Genomic DNA, 20,189 nt, shown 5'->3' with positions numbered 1-20,189 from the left:
CCTGCCAAAATGGCAGTGAAAACAAAGATTATTACTAAGATGCCTTCAAGATTCAATGTGGTCCATATAGACCTACAACTTTACTTTGGGCTTAGATTTTACCTCATTTGAATCTTTTAATTATATTATACACATTATAATGGACACTATTAACTTTAATGTCAAAAATCAAGATCTGGAATTAATTATTAAAATCCTCTTCCTATACCTAACCAAAATAAATCAAGAAAAAGGAAAAAAAGACAAAAGAGAAAAAAGGACAAATTAATAGAACAATGAACATCAAAGAGTTAAAATCCATATACCACTGAAATTAATCATCTTGACTTTGCAGTATTTTGTGAAACTATATCCTAAATATGACCACATCTATAACAGTGTCCAGTCATGCTAGTTTATCAGCCCTCACAAGTTAGATGACATAGGACTGGTTAATAAAGATTTTTAGTAAACACAATGAACTTGAGAACCAAAATGAATGAGGTAAATATTGTAGTTACTGGTACTGGTCATCAGAATTCTTTTTTTGTAAGAAAGAGAAGGAGAGATATTAGTCATTAGTTTGATCTGAAGTTTCTTCAGCAAAGGGATTTTAGAACTGGTTTCTTTCAGAAGAACCATAAAGGAGCACAGCATTCCTTATCATTAAGGACATAAAGTCACCCAATGCTAAAAGTTATCCCCTAAAGAAGATCATTCCATGGTGTTCATTATCCAAAACTGACATGTCTCATGAACTCACTTGTTTCACCTCTCTCTCTCTCTCTCTCTCTCTCTCTCTCTCTCTCTCTCTCTCTCTCTCTCTCTCTCTCTCTCTCTCTCATCAAGAAAAGCTGAAAGTGGAAGCAGAAAGGGCTCAACTCTCAAGGTATTTCCAAAATTCCCCAATAGATAATTTATTTTACTTTTTTATCATAAGCCCCTTCATTCTCTCACCTATCACCCTTTATTTCCTTTTTGTCCAGGGTCTTGAGTAACTACTTCAGAAAGATTAAAGTGTTGAACTGATGTAATGCTAGCTTAATATTGTACACCATTCATCTAACCCATCTTCCATCTTTCACATAGTTCCCCAAATGACTGTCCTAAAGCACAAGTCTGATCATATCATTTCACTACTCATTAAACTCTAGTGGCTTCCTATAATGCTCCAACTCCAACTCCTCAGTTTGGTATTTATAGCCTTTCGAAATCTGGTTCCAACCTACCTTTTCAGTTTTATTATACCTTCCTTCCCCTCTCCTGACTCTATAGATCTCCAAACTGTACTTTTTGTTGTCCCTCAAACATACCACTCCAGCCACCATCTCTGTGACTTTTCACATGCTGTCTTTCATCTCTGGGATGGATTCCATTCTTATTTCCACCTTTCAGATGTCCGAGTTATCATCTTCAATATTTCTGATCCCCCATAATGCTGGTTAATTATTTAATTCTTTTGTGAATTATGTACTCATTCTGTATTCATGAATTAATTATATACTTGTTTTGCACATTACTACATAGATATATGTTGTCTCTATCAATGGTTTGTAACTTCTTTGGGGAAAGAACCTATTTCTTTTTTTTTTCCTTGAGGAGGTCTTTGTATCTCCATTTCCTACCACAGTACCCTGGTATAAATTAGTTGATTTATAAATGCTTGTTGACTGATCAACAAATGCCAAGTCTGATCTATGGTTTGGTTTCAGATTCTTATCTCATTTCTTTTTTGTTGATGGATTTCCAAAAAGCTGATAAAGAGTGGTAGCTCACTATGCTTCATAATGTGAGTCCCTGGAATGGCAGATATCTGTAGTAAGAAAAAGGACTTCAATAAAATAGAAGGTACTATTTTACAAAAATAACATATACATTAAAAAAAAATCTGACAACAAGTATTCTGCATACACAGTAGGCTTTTAATGAATATTTGTTGAGTGAAACCACAAAAGCAGAGAAATGGCCTGCCTGTCCGCATACTGTTCCTATGTTGCTGCCTGATTAAAAGGTCTTACCGTAAGGTTGAATGCCTTCCAGAGCGAGAAATGCTATTTCCAACAGGTGAGGGTAAGTTGCTTCCTCTGTGCAGGTCTTCAATGGATCTACTCCACGGTTTTGATTTGTCCACTGAGTTTTCCACATTGTTCTCCAAACTTTCAAAGTCAAAACTGAAAAGAAACACATTTCCTAAGTGTTCGCAAAGCAACACTCAAATACACACATATGTACAACTTACTCCTTTTTCTTAAAAATCTTTCCTTCCTTCCTTCCTTCCTTCCTTCCTTCTTTCCATACATTTTGATAGTAATAATGTTAATATTTATAAAGCATTTTAAAGTATAAGGAATTCTTACAATACTTTGGGGTAAGTAGGACAAATCTCATCATTCCATTTTAAATATAAGAAAACTGCCTTTCAGACAGGCTGACTTGTCTACAGTCATAAAGAAGTTTCAAACCCAGTGGTCCTAATTCAAAGTCTACAACACTTTCTATTTCAACTAGCTTTCTTTATACAGTAAATCCCAGAAGAGTAAAATAACACATCTAAAGGGATTTCATAGGAATTGGAATTGGGAACTAGTTTAAATAACATATTGTGGTAAATAATGTACCTGGACAAAAGGATAAATGAACAATCCAAGGTTATGATATAGGACCAATTAAACACTCATGTATTATTTTTATGTATGCATATAACAAAATTCTAATTTGCCAATTCATAACTCTGTATAGTGGAGAGGGAAAATATAGATCTTACAGCTGTCTTCATTTTGCTTTAACAAATCGATACTTTGCATTCGTACTAATTTATTCCTACCCATCAAATGTGACTGAGTATTTCTCCTGGTGTGCTGGCAAGAGGACTCTCCAACCATGTGTGAAACATTACCATTATAGTTATAGATTCCCTTTGATGTTTTTAAAACTCTCCTCCCAATATGTTACTGTTTAAAGTAAGAGACTATTGTTTCCTTGACATTTTTTGAGGTCTTTCTTCATGTTCATCATGTTGGAATGAATGGCAAGTTAACTTGCTTCACACTTATTCTATTTTAGGAACAATTTTTCTTAAGGCAGTATTTTGTATCTCATGTACATTTTCTAAATTTTGTTTCATTAAGCGTTTCGGTATGTAGTTTTAATTTTTCTAGAATGGTCGAACTAGTAAAAAAAAAGTGATTGTCTTTTATTTACTAGAGCCCTTAAATGAATGGGAGAAACTGTCTGAATTGAACTGACAGAACTCTCAGGCAGTATACTCAGAGCTCAAAAAGGATGGAGTACTTTATGACCTTTCATAAGACCACAGATATAGTTCCTCTAAGACCCTTATACTGCAAAGACCTCTTTATGAGTTCCTTTCAGTTAGTTCTTCACTGTTACACAAAGATAGTAAAATGAGCCAACTAAAGAAGCCACATACACCAAGTTCAAAGAATCTCTTTTACCTCCAAAAAGAAAAAATTGGGATGTGCCACATATACTCAGATTTTTCTTATTATCCATATTTTAAGGAAGAAGCTAAAATAGTGCCTTTTATATTTAATATGAATAAAATAGAAAGACCCCATGAACAATAAAATGTCCACAATGCATAGCATGTAAGTTCTTTTGGGGCATCAGCGGATTTGCTTTTTGTCTTTTTATCCTCAGTATATAGCACCATGCACAAAGGTATTCAGGAGGCATTTAATAAATGGTTGTTAAATTTAATTGAATGTAAGAGGAGAATATTTTTAGCTAAATTATTATAAAAATGAGAATATGGGATAGGAAACCAAGACATCAAATTCTATTATTTTCTCTGCAATAAACTCAATAAATAACTTGGAACTGTGGTTCTAGATGCCCCATCTGTCATATGTAAAGGAATATGTTCAAGAAGAAAGCATAGCAGAGTGGATAGAGAACTGGTCCTTGAAGGAGGGTAACTAAGACTAGAAGTTGTAGAGCATCTGCTAATATCTCTCTCTTGGCTACTTTAGTTTTATTTGTACAAAACCCTTTAAATTTAATGTAATAAAAATTATCCATTTTATATCACACGATGCTCTTTACCTTTTATTTATTCATTAATCTTTCTCCTATCTACAAATCTAATAGGGATTATGTTTCAAGTTCTTCTAGTTTACTTATATTTCCCTTTATATCTAGATCATTTCTCTCTCTCTCTCTCTCTCTCTCTCTCTCTCTCTCTCTCTCTCTCTCTCTCTCTCTCTCTCTCTCTCTCTCTCTCTCTCTCTCTCTCTCTCTCTCTCTCCTTCTGTCTTAAGTATCAATTCTAAGAAAGAAGAGTGGAAGAGTGGCAAGGAATAGGTAAAGAGAATTAAATGACTTGCCCAGGATCACACAGCTAAAAGTGTCTGAGATCAAATTTGAATTTGGGTTCTACCAACTCGAGGTCTGGCATTCTATCCCCTGTGCTACCTAGATGCCCTCAGTATCTCTTTATGTTTATGAAATCTCTGTTCATGTTCCAAAGAAAAAGGATGGAAATATTTGTGAGGATAAATCATGTAAGGCTGTTAGTGAAGAACTATTATACACATATAGAATTAAACAAAATGTGTACACAGTAGACAGTAAGACATTTTAAAAAATGTACCTGGATCAACTTAGCCCATTCTTCTATTCTATAAAGATAACCCTTAATTAAAAAAAAAATATGGACTATACATAAGAGGGCAATGTTATTTTGACAAAGACATGGAGTGAGAGAAGAGGAAGTAAAAGCAGTTGGATACGATGGAAGTTGATGAGAAAACAACCTTTAGAAATGAAAACTATGAACCATAGCTTATATTTTATAGGATAATTTCTCAAGAGAGTTATGATTTGCTCATTTGTTTTTCTTGGTCTGTCCCATATGATTCGTGGGAGGCATCAAAGCTGAAACTCACTCAGCAAGTTTTGGAATTTCAGTTTCTTCATCTTGCAGGTAGGAATAATTATAGCTTTCTCCTGACTGCTTCCCAGAGAAATTGGGAAGATTAAAGAGATAATATCAGGTATTGTTATTAAAAAGGTAGCATTAGGGAAAAACAAACTACCACTACATATCCTCCTTAATCTCTGAATGTTTTCTTCTGAGGAGAAACCATAAAGAAAAAGATAGTTTCTCCTTCAAATGTAGACTTAGTGCAAATTTTACCAAAAGTTCAGGTAACAGCATCAATCTAGGAACTAAAAGACAACATATTTAGTTGTGAGTTTTAAAAAATTCTTGAGAAGGAATGGATTATCCTCCAAGGCCATTTTATCACCTGTTAGATCCCTGCCTTAATGCCACCTATAATTCCAATTATATAATTTGTTCCAGATATAATAAACCTTTTAAAGTAACATAATATCTGCTCCTGCATTTCCTACTTTTAATGCAGTCTTGAATTGTACCACTGAGTATCACTCAGTAACCACATGAAATCCCAATGCATGCAAGCTTAGTTGTACTTACGTTACTGCGTACTGTGCAAATGACAAATATTCCACCAGAACATCAAGGCCTTTGTTCTCTTCATTCAAAAACTCTCTGACCCATCTGTTAGAAAAATCAATAGAGACCAGTTTACTTTACGGTGTTCTCCTGAAGGAAGGGGACAGTGGAAATATTTTCTCAGAAACAGTCATTGTATGAAAGGAAATGTGGAATAAAACTTTTCATCTTTCACTTGAGTTAAAAGTAGCCTTTTACATATGGAAACTAAGGCAACCAAATCATTACACATGGAAAGATGGAGTGTAAATTTACACTCATGCCATGCATACATTTTACTATTTGGAAGGCTTCAGGAAACCTTGATGGAACTTTCTAAAAAAAGTAACCTAACAGTGTTGTACTTTTTTCCACCACAAATTGATCAGCAATGAACTTGGTGAAGGGGGCCAAGATTATATGGGGAACTCAGCAAGCGGGTAACATGACGACACAACCACTGATGTTCAGGCCTCATTCCAAATCCACACTCATCTCCTTTCTGGCACAACAAGCTGTAGAAACCACCAAACTCGCCAACGTCAGTCAGGCCAGTGTTTATGGGCTTCTTGAAATTCAATAGGCATAATGATTTGACTTAATTTTTTCCATGAACATGAAGAGTTTTGAAAAAATTACAGTCACCACATAATATTTGCCAGATTGTGACAAATATAATTTTTCTTTTATAAAATATATTTTCAAGTTCACATTATTTCTTTTCCAAAAGACTGCACTGAATTGATTAGTATAAGTTGATGTGATCATTATTCAAGGGGAAAGGGAAGTAATGATTAAGTAACTAGGCAAAAGACAAATACAGCAGGACCATTGTGGTCCAGCGCTCCAATCATCCCTGTGTTGCTAGCTTTAGGTTAAATCCTGGAGAATCTGCTTAGGAGTTCCACATATTTATTATATCACTGTCTTCATCTCTAGAAAGTGGACAACTTGGGATGCTTAGATGAACCTCTGCCAAAAACCAGACCACAAAGATTAACTAATCAAATATCTCTACTGAAATGATAGATAGAAATCATTAAGACAAAATGTGTTCCAATGCAATTGTATTCCCCTTGCTTTTAATCTTCCAAAAAAATCAAGGCAGTTGTCCCTAATTACACAGATGATATTTCTTGTAGATGATGCAAGGCCAACTATATCAAGTCCTTTCATTCATCCAGAATGGGAGTAAAGACAAAAACATAGAGAGATAGCTAAAATGACTGATGGATATTCATGAGTGCAGGCTTTGCCTCAAAAGGAATTCTTCCAAGTTCTCTATTTAACCTTGCATGGAGTATTCAGGAGTAACTAGAATTAAAGGGTAAAGGTGCTTTTGTCTGCCTTGGTACAGATGTCCCATAGCCTCTAACTTCTATTGGCCTTCCAGAACCAGTCAGTAACCTGAACTGAGTTGATTGCAAGGACTCTGGCTAGACATCTGTGGCTTCAACTCCCCAAAACAGATTAAAACAGGGGCTTGAGAAGGCAGTGAAGCAATGAGGCAGAGGGCCCATCTAACTCATCAGTGTGTGTTCCCACAATGGTTTTCATGCTGCTCAATAAAACCTGTCATTGGCTGAAGGTGAAATCAAGTGCCTGACACTTGTAATCTTGTTAAAAAAAAAAAGTGATATGATGAGTATAGATGACTAACAAAATGATGGGCTTCGTATATGGAAAGTCTTCCATTTATGTCTGCTGAGCGGAAAAGGGGATAGAGAAATCCAGGAATCTGCCCTTCACAATTTTTATTACTAGTCTTTGGATCTGGTCCATCTGATTCTATTCTGTCCATTGACTGGATCCAGGCCTAAAGAGACTCCTGGAAGAAGAAGAGTTAAACTTGCTTCTTATTTTCCACTTTAACTAGTCACACCATAAGTTATGACTAACAATATATTTTTATCAGGATAATGACCCCAAAACAACCCAGAGTGAGTTGGGAGTCCACCACAGAGTTAATCTGACAGTTTCTGTTCCTAGATTTATTAAAAATTTGATTTATAGTTAATGATTGCCTTGGGACATATTGACATTTAAAAAATTTTGATAATTAAAGGCTTAGAAATAGCAAAAATAAAAAAAACTAGTATGCAGAAACTGGAGAGACAGTCAAAATCTGATTCTCAGGTGCCCTTTAAATAAATATTCCTTGGGTAATTACTTCCTGATAAAAGGCAGTATAGACAATGAGGAAATATCAGTACTCAACGTGTATGCACCAAATGGCATAGCATCCAAATTTCTGAAGGAGAAGTTAGGGGAGCTCAAGGATGCAATAGACAGAAAAACTATACTAGTGGGAGACCTGAACCTTCATCTATCAGAACTAGATGAATCAAACCAAATAATAAATAAGAAAGAGGTAAGAGAAGTGAATGAAATCTTAGAAAAATTAGAGGTAGTAGATATGTGGAGAAAAATAAATAGGGACGAAAACTAATACACTTTCTTTTCAGCAGCACATGGTACATTCACAAACATTGACCATGTATTAGGGTATAAAAACATTGTAAACAAGGGCAAAAAAGCAGAAATAATAAATGAAACCTTCTCAGACCACAATTCAATGAAAATAATAATGAGTAAGGGGACATGGAGAGGCAAATCAAAAATTAATTGGAAATTAATTAAATTAAATAAAGTACTGATCAATCTAATTAAAAAACGGAAAGAAGAAAACCAAATTGACAGTATTCAAGAAGAAAAGGGAGACCTCACCTCTAATGAAGAGGAAATTAACGCAATCATTAAAAATGATTATGTCAGATTATATGGCAATAAATATGGCAATCTAGGTGATATGGATGATTATTTCCAAAAAGACAAATTGCCTAGACCACCAGAGGAAGAAATAGAATACCTAAACAACCCCATATCAGAAAAAGAAATTGAACAAGCCATCAAAGAACGCCCTAAGAAAAAATCCCTAGGACCAGATGGATTTAAATTTGAATTCTATCAAACATTCAAAGAAAAACTAATCCAAACATTATAAGAACTATATGACAGGATAAGCAAAGAAGGAATTCTACCAAATTCCTTTTACAACACAAATATGGTACTGATTCTAAAGCTAGGCAGGTCAAAAACAGAGAAAGAAAAATACAGACCAATCTCCTTAATGAACATAGATGCAAAAATCTTAAATAGGATACTAGCAAAAAGAATCCAGCAAGTCATCATGAGAGTTATTCATTATAACCAGGTAGGATTTATATCAGGAATTCAAGGATGATTCATTATTAGGAAAACCATCCACATATATTTGACCATATTAACAAGCAAACTGACAAAAATCACATGATTATATCAAAAGATGCAGAAAAATTCTTTTGACAAAATACAACACTCATTTCTACTGAAAACACCAGAAAGCATAGGAATAGAAGGGCCTTTCCTCAAAATAATAAACAGTATATATCTAAAACCATCAGCAAACATCATATGCAATGGGGATAAACTAGAAGCCTTCCCAATAAGATCAGGAGTGAAACAAGGATGCCCATTATCACCTCTACTATTTAACATTGTACTAGAAACACTAGCAGTAGCAATTAGAGAAGAAAAAGAAATTGAAGGTATTAAAATAGGTAATGAGGAGACCAAGCTATCACTCTTTGCAGATGATACGATGATCTACTTAAAGAATTCTAGAGAATCAACTCAAAAGCTAGTGGAAATAATCAACAACTTTAGCAAAGCTGCAGGATACAAAATAAACCCACATAAGTCATCAGCATTTCTATATATTTCCAACAAATCTCAGCAGCAAGAATTAGAAACAGAAATTCCATTTAAAATCACTCTAGACAATATAAAATACTTGGGAATTTATCTCCCAACACAAACACAGGAACTATATGAACACAACTACAAAACACTCTCCACGCAATTAAAACTAGATCTAAACAATGGGAAAAACATCGATTGCTCCTGGGTAGGATGAGGTAACATAATAAAAATGACAATTCTACCCAAGTTAATTTACTTATTTAGTGCCATACCCATTGACCCACCAAAAATCTTTTTTACTGAATTAGAAAAAACCATAAAGTTCATTTGGAAGAACAAAAGATCAAGGATATCCAAGGAAATAATGAAAAAAAAATGTGAAGGAAGGTGGCCTTGCAGTCACATATCTCAAACTATACTATAAAGCAGTGGTCATCAAAACAATTTGGTACTGGCTTGGAGACAGAAAGGAGGATCAGTGGAATAGACTTGAGTGAAGTGACCTCAGTAAGAAAGTCTATGATAAGCCCAAAGATCCCAGCTTTTGGGACCAAAATCCACTATTTGATAAAAACTGCTGGGAAAATTGGAAGACAGTATGGGAGAGATTAGATTTGGATCAACGTCTCAAGATACACCAAGATAAACTCAGAATGGGTGAATGACTTGAATATAAAGAAGGAAACTATAACTAAATTAGATGAACACAGAATAGTATACATGTCAGATCTTTGGGAAAGGAAAGATTTTAAAACCAAGCAAGAGCTAGAAAAAAAATCACAAAATATAAAATAAATAATTTTGATTCCATTAAATTAAAAAGCTTTTTGTACAAACAAAACTAATGCAACCAAAATTAGAATGGAAGCAACAAATTAGTAAACAATCTTCATAACAAAAACTTCTGGTCTAATTACTCAAATTTATAAGGAGCTAAATCAATTGTACAAAAAACCAAGCCATTCTCCAATTGATAAATGGGCAAGGGACATGAATAGGCAATATTCAGTTAAAGAAATCAAAACTTTTAGTAAGCACATCAAAAAGTTTTCGAAATCTCTTATAATCAGAGAGATGCAAATCAAAACAACTCTGAGGTATCACCCCACACCTAGCAGATTGGCTAACATAACATCAATGGAAAGTAATGAATGCTGGATGGGGATGTGGCAAAGTCACGACATTAATGCATTGCTGGTGGATTTGTGAATTGATCCAACCATTCTGGAGGGCAATTTGGAACTATGCCCAAAGGGCACTAAAAAACTGTCTACACTTTTATCCAGCCATAGCACTTCTGGGTTTGTACCCCAAAGAGATAATAAGAAAAAAGACTTGTATAAGAATATTCATAGCTGTGCTCTGTGTGGTGGCAAAAAAAAAAATTGATGTAGAGCGAAAGGAGCAGAACCAGGAGAACATTGTACACAGAAACTGATACACTGTGGTACAATCGAAAGTAATGGATTTCTCTATTAGTGGCAATGCAGTGATCCTAAAATGAGCTGGAGAAGGAAATGGCAAACTACTAGTATCCTTGCCAAGAAAATCTCAAATGGAGTCACGAAGAGGCTGAAAAACAACTAAAAAACAATATAAAGTTATTTGCATATTGTCACCAACATTGGAATATGAGCTTCTTGACAGGCAGGAAACACATTTTTGCTTTTCTATCCTTAGCGCAGCACCTGGCATATTCTAAGTGCTTAAGAAATGCTGGCCAATTGACTGTTACCATGCCATTTTCTGAATTTCTCTTAGGAGGGTATCTAGAACATAGAGATATAGCCAGAGAGCAGAAAAGATAGTACAAGGGTGCAGTGGAATACAGTAGAAAAAAAAGTGTAGTTGGGGTCAGAGGATCTGAGTTTTATTTCCCAGCTCTACTTCTGATTCTTATGTAACGTAGGACAAATCACTTCACTCTTCAGTAAATTGATGTTGGACTAAATGATCTCCAAGGTTCCTTAAAGTTTCTATCTTTATGAGCCTCAGGGTGAAAAGATGCAGGGCAGGCTGACAGAGAAACACAAATAGATACAATCGTTGCCTCAAAATTCCAATTTGCAGCAATTTTATATACATCTGTGTCCTAAAGCTTGAACTCTTATAAAATAAGAGTTAATTACACTACCTTCATGGACCTTTCCTGTCCTTGAGCATCCAAAGTCTAAGCCTGAAAGAACTGAGTAGTCACCCCCAAGTTCTTATACTTCTAATGGGGAATTCATCAATTCATTCTATGTAGACCAGAGGTGTCAAACATGTGGCCCAAGACCATTCATCAATTAGCCCAAACTACATTAAAATGTAGATCCTATCCGATTTCTTTTAATTAGTTTGTTGCATTTAAATATCCAACTAACAGGGAGTGAGGAGGGAAGAAACATGGGAAAAATAATGAATCATGTAACTATGGAAATATAATCTAAATAAACAAATAAATTTAAAAAAATTTAAAGTTAATATTGAAAAAAATGGTCATTTGTAAAAGATCCAGATAAGAAAATGCAAAGGCAGGAGCAGAAGATGCTACAAGGCAGAAACAGGAAGGTTCCAGAATTCTGGAGAAGTGACAGGGCTGTTGCTTCTTCTAACAGTGAGGTAAGGAGGAGGTTGAATTTTGTATATATGATATTTCACCCAGGACTGTAGTTTTAAAGATGGAAACAACTTAGGGGCCATGAAGTCCCAAACCCCTCATTTTACAAATGAGGAATTGAAACAGTAGAAGGTTAAGTGAACTTCCCTATGTCACATAGTAACTAAGTGTCTGAGGAAAGATTTGATCATGATTCTTAGTAATATCTGTTTAGCACTTTGTGCTTTATGCTGTGTTGGCTCTCCTATATCCTTCTGTAAACTTCAAGTCTTATTTTAATATGTCATAGTGATATAGAGGTAACATTAAGGTATTGCAAACTTTCAGTTCAGTATCAAGTTAGAATGGTTTTCAATCCAATATCAAAAAAATAAAATTGTAGCAATGGATTAAAAATCTCATCACAGACATATAATGAAAAATGCTATCTACATCAAAAGAAGAAATCATTGGAGTCTGATGGCAGATCAAGGCATTTCATCTTCCACTTTATTTTCTTCATGATTTTTTTTTTTAATTTAAGTGTGATATGTGTCTTCTGTCAAGGCATGAGCAATACGGAGATATGTATTGCATAAAAGCTTTGTATAACCTATGACCAACTTGGGAATGGGGGGAAGAGAGGGAGTGAGAAAAAATTGTTTCTACATGTAACCAAAAAATTAGTAAATTTGCATATTAATTAAAATTGTTATCACAAGAAAAAATTTAAAAATAAATACTGTAAAAATTATATTAGAAAATAAGCATTGTTTTATTAGTTTAGAGATAAGAAGTAAAGTGATTGGCTTGAGAAAAGAATTGGGGTTTGAAGCAGAGCTGAGAGAGCATGTTAATTTCAACTGGTGACACTTATAACTGTTTTTTCTATGTCAATTACTCTCTGGAAGTTGGGAGTTGTTCTCTGGCAGTTGACAAAGACACACTCTCAGACACTCTCTCAGGGCTGGAGGAGGTAACATCTTTGTCTCCCTTTCTGTCTGAGGGAAAGACCTGAAGGAGCTTCTTGCTTTTTTTCCCCACTAGGAAAACACTATTGACTATCTATTGTGGTTTTTACAGATTGATTAAAACTCTGAGAAGACCAAAGAAAAACCTGATCTTTAGTTGGACTCTGAGTCTGTTAAGGCTCAGAGTCCTAACTTGATTCTTCTTGAGACTCAACCAGCTAGCCTTTGTTATTTTATAACTTGAAGTTGAAGTTAAGAATTATAAGGTTAGTAGTGGTAGTTTTTATTTAGATAGTATAAATTTGGGTTAGTCAGATCTGGGAAGATTAGTGTAGCCTGTGAAACATAGGAAAAGCAGTTTCTTGTGGAACCAGGGAGTTTATTTGAGTGGATTGAGAATCCCTTAGAATTAAAAATCCTTTTTTATCATTATATATTTCAGTAACTCAGCATTTATTATTTTTACCAAAAAAATGAGTAAATTTGTAAATTAATTAAAATTCTTGTCATAAGAAATAAAAAATAAAATACCTATATAATTCCCTTCCTCCTATCTCCCCACTACAGAAGGCATCATTGGATGAAAATATATGTATGTATGTGTGTGTGTGTGTGTGTGTGTGTGTGTGTGTGTGCGTATAACTAGATCTTACTTATTTCTATTATCAGTTCTTTCTCTGGGTGTAGGCATAGCACAACTCATTCTTCAAACAATATTTTCATTACTGTATAATGTTCTCTTGGTTCTGCTCATTTCACTCTTCATAATTTCATTTATATATTATCTTTCCATGGTTTTCCACAATAAACCTGTTTGTCATTTCTTACAGCACAGTAGTATTCCATCATAATCATATGCCACAGCTTGATCAGCCATTCCACAATTTATGGACATCCCTTCATTTTTCCAGTTCTTTGCCACCACAGAGAGAGATGCAATGAACATATAGTTTATTTTAGAACATATAGTTTATTTTCTGTTTTCCTAGATCACCTTAAGGAAAAAAATTAAATAGTTATACTTTGGGGATCAAAAGGTGTACACAGTTTTATAATCCTTTGAGCATAATTCCAGATTGCTCTCCAAATAGTTGGATCAATTCACAGTTCCACCAACCACTGTTAGGGTTCTCATTTTTCCACACATCTTCCAAGATCTGTCATTTTCCCCTATTAGCATTTTAGCCAGTCTAATAGGTGAGATGTTATCAAGAGTTGTTTTGATTTGTAATTCTCTAATTAATAACGATTCAGAGAATTTTTATATAGTTATATATAGCTGTGATTTCTTCATCCAAAACTGTCTTTTCATATCTTTTTACTATTTGTTTATTGGGAAATGGATCACACTCTTATATATTTGACAAAATTTGCTATATATTTAGATATGAGATCTCTATCTGGGAAACTATAACAATTTCTTCTCATTTTACTGCTTTCCTTCTACTCTTGGCTATGTTAGTTTTCTTTGTGAAAAATCTTTTTAATTTAATGTATTCAAAATTATGCATTTTATATCTCACAATGCTTTCTATCTCATGTTTATTCCTAAAGTCTTTTTTCTATACATAAATCTAATAGGTGATATGTTCCCTGTTCCTCCAATCAGCTTATATTTTCTTTCTTTATACCTAGATCATGTGTCTATTTGATCTTATCTCAGTATTGTAGAAATAGATTAGGAAATATATTGATTAGGTATTGATGAGATAAGAATTTTGAGAAAGGAGTCTCTGAGGATGTAGGCAAGGCAGAGCACTGTGCTTGAGATCAGAACTTGGAAGGAAGGAAACAGGACAGATTCTGACAATTGATTAGAGCTTCTGAGAGATTCTCTCTCTGGCTTCTGGTGAAGACAGACAACTCAGACCTTGCTCTTTGCTGTATATAGGGGAGAGAAAACTCTAAACCATCTTAGGAGGATTTCCTACCCTCTACCATGAGAAATCATTTTGGAGAAGAATCTATATCTGCTATGTTGGAGAAAAGTTTTGAGAGAAGAAAGATCAAGGGCCTGTTTCCCTGGACTCTGGGCCATCTCAGAGTTATCCTCTGGTCAGCTAGCCTCTGCCATATTGGGCTGACTGACTCTGTGTTTACTTGGAGTCATCTTTAATAATATAAAGTTAATTTTAATAAGGATTATAGTTAGGTTGTAGTCAGATAGAGTTTTGGGTTTTTTTTAGTAAGTGTTAGACAGTTTCAGAGTAGCTTGAAGATACAGAAGAGTTTGTCATTAGGCAAACATGGGAAATGGTGATAGTAGCCTTTCCTGGATGCTTTTACATCCTCAACTTGTCTTCATGCAATGTCAAGAGACCTTTGAACTCCTACAGAAAAATTAGAGAGGACATAAGCAAGACTCACATAGATTCAAAAGATGTGGATTAGTTGTGATCTGAAAGGCTGCAGAAAGTACCCACACTTAGATAAAAGTCAAGATGTACTAAAGTATTTAAGTTATGGAGGTGAGAAGAAAAAAAGGAATGAAAGAAATAAGACATCAACCAGGGCCAAAAAAAAAAGACACCAAGGAGTCATACGCTATCTTATTAAATATAAATATATGAGAAGATGCCTCCTTTCTGCAGAAACAATGATCCCTCTTCTACTAACATTCTAGTCTAATTCATGTTAACCTGGGCAGGAGGGAAGAAGGAAGGCTATGCCAGAGGGGACCAAGTTCAGGCAGGCTCTACTAAGTTGCAGGTTTGTTTCTAAATAGTAGCCAAGCCAAGTTCAGAGAAACTCATCACAGGGATGGCCACCAAGTGATTCATTTTCTTTAGCCCAAGCAACTCATTAAATGTCTACCAAGGCTTGGTGGGTGGAGGGGCTGTCATCTACATTGGTGGAGTCATAACCACATGGATGAAATCACACATCCTTGAAGTACCGAAATATGTAAATAATCATGCAAATGACTTAGCCATAAAATCAGAGTTCCCACAACAAGCAATTCCTTTTTCTTTTTTTTTTAAACCACTGTGCATGTTCCACACATTTTCCTATACATCTCCCTTTACAAAAGGATTCAAATTAGGTAATTATACATTTTGGAAAGTAGAATTATTCCTGGCTCTGACAGCGCACATTATTTATTCGATACCTCACAGCTTCAGGGCAATTATCTTATGTCATAAATTTGCATTTGGGCATGTCCCAACCAAAAGAGGGAATGTCAAGGAAATAGTAGGGGTAGTAAGGGAAACAGAGATTTTAAAAAAGAGCTGGGATAAAAAGTAGGAATGGGAGCTAAGAACAGCTGCCACTAGTCATTGTTTCTGCAATGTTTAGTCCATTATTCCTATGTTGCTCTCTGTGTGACTTGGCTAGGATAGCACAGTGCTGAGGGTAGATTTGGGACATATCCTCCTTCCTCACAATTCAGAACATATTCACCTTCATCCAAGCCTCTACATACACCAATGGGAAGCAAGTTTGCTGAAAAGACATGAGCCTAAGTAATATTATTACCATATTGCTGAACAACTTTGGCTATTACTCTGCCTTGCTCTTCTGTCCTACCTATAACTCTCTCTGCTGCCTACAATCTGTCAAGGAAGACAGGAACAGACTGAAAGGTTATCTTCTTGGGCTTGCTCCTCCTTTAACTACCCTTGTTTCCCTTTAGCTGTTTGCTAGATTTCCCTACAAAAGAGGCAGTTGATGGCTCAGTAAATAGAGCCCTGGATCTGAAATCAGGAAGACTCAAGTTCAAATCCAGCCTCAGACACTTACTGGCTATGTATGTATTGGCCAACTCAACCTCTATTTTCCTCAGTTTCTTCACATGTAAAATGAAGATAATAACAGCACTGTTGCGAGGCTCAAATCAGATAATATTTGTAAAAGTACTTAGCATAGTGTCTGGCACACAGTAAACATTATATAAATGCCTTTCCCCTCTCTTTCTTCATTGTACTGTCACCCCAGCTGTGTGCTCTAAATAAGGAAGAGGGGCCAGAAAGTAATGTTAGTGGCTTCTAGAACATCCTCATTTGTTAACCTAAGTTTCTATAAAATGAATTTCCCTTCTCTGTTGTGGGAGACAACCTGTTTTTTAAAAAAATCTCCCCAGGAGAATAGTTTCAGCATCACAATGGAAGAATCATATCAGATAGTAAAATGGCCTCGTGGAGAGAAGACAGTACTGGGGAGTTTGTATGTTGCCTCAAACAGTTTCTGATCTTGGACAAGCCATTAAGCCCTGTTTGCCTCAGTTTCCTCATCTGTAAACTGGCAGATAGACAATAAAAACTTATAAAGCAATTATTATGTGGCAGGCATGGTGCCAACCAGTGGGGATACAAATATAAGCCTCTACTTAGTCTCCCTCCCCAAAAAAAGTCCCTGTCCTCAAGGAAGTTATACAATAGTAGGGGGTGGTAACATGTAGAAGACAGCTGAAAAGTATACAAGTGGGTAGGTAGAGCCTTAATAGGGTTGTTTAGGATATCAAATGTAATAATATAGGCATAGTGATCGGGAAAAATTATGGTGATATTAATGTTAGCTGTTTTATTATATCATCATGATATCTGCCATCATCACATCTATTTATTTATGTGGTAAGGCATTCATGTAATGCCTTTTGGTTTGGCTTAAGGGTAATTTTAAGACATTTTAAATATTTTTATGAATTTGAATCCTTTTCTTTTCTAATATTCTAGGCCCCCAAAAAAAGAAACTGGCATTATTTCTAACCCAACTTCTACCAATGTGATTTATCAAAAGGGAAAATGATTTCCTTTCTCAAGAATCAAATCTCTCCTAATCCCTAAAATGTAGAGTCTCAGGTTTAAAAATAATCACCAAAGGGATCCTCTCTTTTAAAAATCTGCAACTTAGGCTGTTATCTCTCCCAAAGTCTCATACCACCAACCTCAAAAATCTTCCCTCTTCATGGGTTTGAAGCACAACAGGAATACTAAAAGATCTGTGATTTATCGCTGTAGGGAAAGTACACAGTAGAAGGAATCCATTGATGGTTTAGCAGATAAATACAAGAAAATTGTCCAATGAACCTACATATAGGTTTAGTGACTTGCCCAGGAACACACAGGTAATTGAGAGGATCTGTATCCAAGTCTCCATGACTCAAGTGCAGCACTTTATACAGCAGCACACAATTCCTCTATGCCAGCAGTTCTCAACCTCTTAATTTGTAGCAATGAGAATACATAATGCATATCAGGTATTTACATTCCGAATCATAACTGTTACAGTTTTGAAGTAGCCACCAAAATAATTTTTTAGTTTGGGGTCACTGCAACATGAGGAACTGTATTGTGGGGTCACGGCATTAGAAAGGTTGAGAACCATTGCTCTATGCCAAGAATAACTCTTCCAAAACAAGTGTCCTAGAAAGGTGTCTTTTGATTTCTTCTTTGGAGAACCATAATCTCTCTGGCATATCTGATATAACTAAGAAAGTCTATTCTAAGAGAGTCCTGCTCCCTCTAACTTCAACGTAGCTGACAACTTTCTTGATCCTGGGAAGTTCTTTGGGACAACTGTACTATGCTAATACTTGTAGCATAATGCCAGATGATGGTACTGAAAAAGGAGGCAATGACAAAAAACTTTTTAATCTTCCAAATTAGACATCAAAAATCCAGCTCTCATTAGCTGTGTTACCATATGAGTGAATATTTTCTTTTTCCTTTATGGTCTAATTCAAAAGAATTATCTACTGGAGTAGAAAGTGAAATGCTTAAGTCATTGTATGTTAAGCCAACTTTTTATATATAGATATTCCTATACTTGCCTCAGCACAGTCCTTTAATTCCCCCTCATCGATTTCTTTTCAACTACAGTTGAAACTTTGGAGGGTTATTTCATGAGGTTGAAGACTGAGAGAAAATTGCAAGGACAAAGTCTATACTTCTGAAATTCCAGCACTATTTTAAATAACCAACCATCCCAATTGCTAGCAGATTATCCCAGCTTCTTTCCAAACAGAGCCTCTTCCATTCTGCTAATTCTGCATTAGAAATGATGGTCTTGCCTTGGAAAGTGATGGTCAATTTCATTTGATTTTAGCAATGTTCAAGAAATGCATTCTGACATTTTGTGGAAATCCTGGACTCAACTTACTCCCTCATTCTCTGTCAAGGAAAGAGGCCAACTTCTCAGGCATGGCCCTCAGAGTGAATTGTGGATCCCAATCCACAAAGAGCAAAAAGCATATGAATTTCCTGAATTTGGACTACTGGATACATCAACTTATCACCACCATCACCCCACAAATACACCTCATCTTATTTGTTCCTCAATCCTAGGTCTCTCATTCTTTTTTAGAAAAAGACCTTAGAGCATGAATATACTTCCATTCCTTTGTCATAGTCTCTCAAGTCAGAGGTGAAACAGAGTCAACCAGGCTTCTGAACAGCTCAGCAAATGATACACTGAGAAGGTAGGCATTTTTTTTTCCTCCATCACTTTAAAAAAACAAACAAACAACTATTGTCTTTCATGGTAGTAGTTTAGGGAAGTTTATTATAAAGGTGTATCTTTTAAAATGTCTATATAGTTGAATCATTTGTAATTTCACAGGTTCATGGGTTTAGTGATAAAAGGGATTTTTGAGGTTTGGGAGTATAAGTTCCTCTTTTTTGCACATGTGGAAACAGAGGCATAGTAAGACTTAAGCCTATCTCAAGCCGATTAGAAAAAAATGTCAACAATTGAAACATCTGTCTTTTCAGGTAGAATAGAAACACTGAGATTTTGAGAATAGAATGTTAATAGATGTTAACCTGTAACAAAATTTTCAACTAAAACAATTAGTAAAATATAAAAATACTGAATTTTGAATTCAGGAGGTGAATGGGTCCATGGAGAAAAATCTAACTAAAATCTTTTACTTTACAGATAAAATTGATTCCTAAAAACCTGTCATCTGCCAGAATTGATTCAGATCCCTAAGCTAAAGATCTTGGGAGGCAAAGTCAGGTTTAGAATCCAGATTTCTTAACTTTTAAGTCAGTACTCTTTCAACTACACCATGACACCTTATTGACTCAGTCTTTAAATTACTAGTCAATCAATATATTCTAAGAACAAGTATACAATAGCCTATTTGCTAGAGGAAAGTAATTATGCTGTTAGATGATAAAAAAAGAAATGTTCTATGTTGTTTAACTTAGAGGTCCCTAATCCTTTGTTTGTTTTTTAAACCTTTACTTTCTTTATGAGTAAGAAAGCTAAGACAGAAGTGCAAGGGCTAGACAATTTGGGTCAAGTGACTTGCCCAGGGTCACACTGTTAGTAAGTGTCTGAGACCAAATTTGAACCCTTTTAGGCCTGGCGCTCTATTCACAGAGCCATTTAGCTGTATCTACCCCAATACTTCTTTAAGGAGGGATCATATCCTTTGGTATCAAAGTAGGGTAGGTTCTTATAGTTTATAAGTTTATAAGCAGCAGCAAGAACA

The 20,189-nt window shown here is 35.2% G+C and overlaps 1 protein-coding gene across 6 annotated transcripts in view; it reads right to left on the bottom strand.

The window, feature by feature from the left end:
* Nucleotides 1–20,189, bottom strand: part of FMNL2 (formin like 2) — a 399,412-nt gene that overhangs the window by 114,245 nt on the left and 264,978 nt on the right. For all 6 annotated transcript variants that reach the window (XR_001629939.2, XM_007494168.3, XM_007494164.3 and 3 more), the window contains exons 5-6: nt 5,441–5,524; nt 1,998–2,150 (exon numbers count right to left, since the gene is read on the bottom strand). Coding sequence is in view for 5 of the 6 variants with exons in the window: in XM_007494168.3 (XP_007494230.2) it covers nt 1,998–2,150; nt 5,441–5,524 (237 nt within the window). In the remaining variant the exon portion in view is untranslated. The remainder of the gene's footprint in view (nt 1–1,997; nt 2,151–5,440; nt 5,525–20,189) is intronic.

Source organism: Monodelphis domestica, chromosome 4 (assembly GCF_027887165.1).
Source record: "Monodelphis domestica isolate mMonDom1 chromosome 4, mMonDom1.pri, whole genome shotgun sequence".
NCBI lineage: Eukaryota > Metazoa > Chordata > Mammalia > Didelphimorphia > Didelphidae > Monodelphis > Monodelphis domestica.
This window is presented reverse-complemented; position numbering and strand designations above follow the sequence as displayed.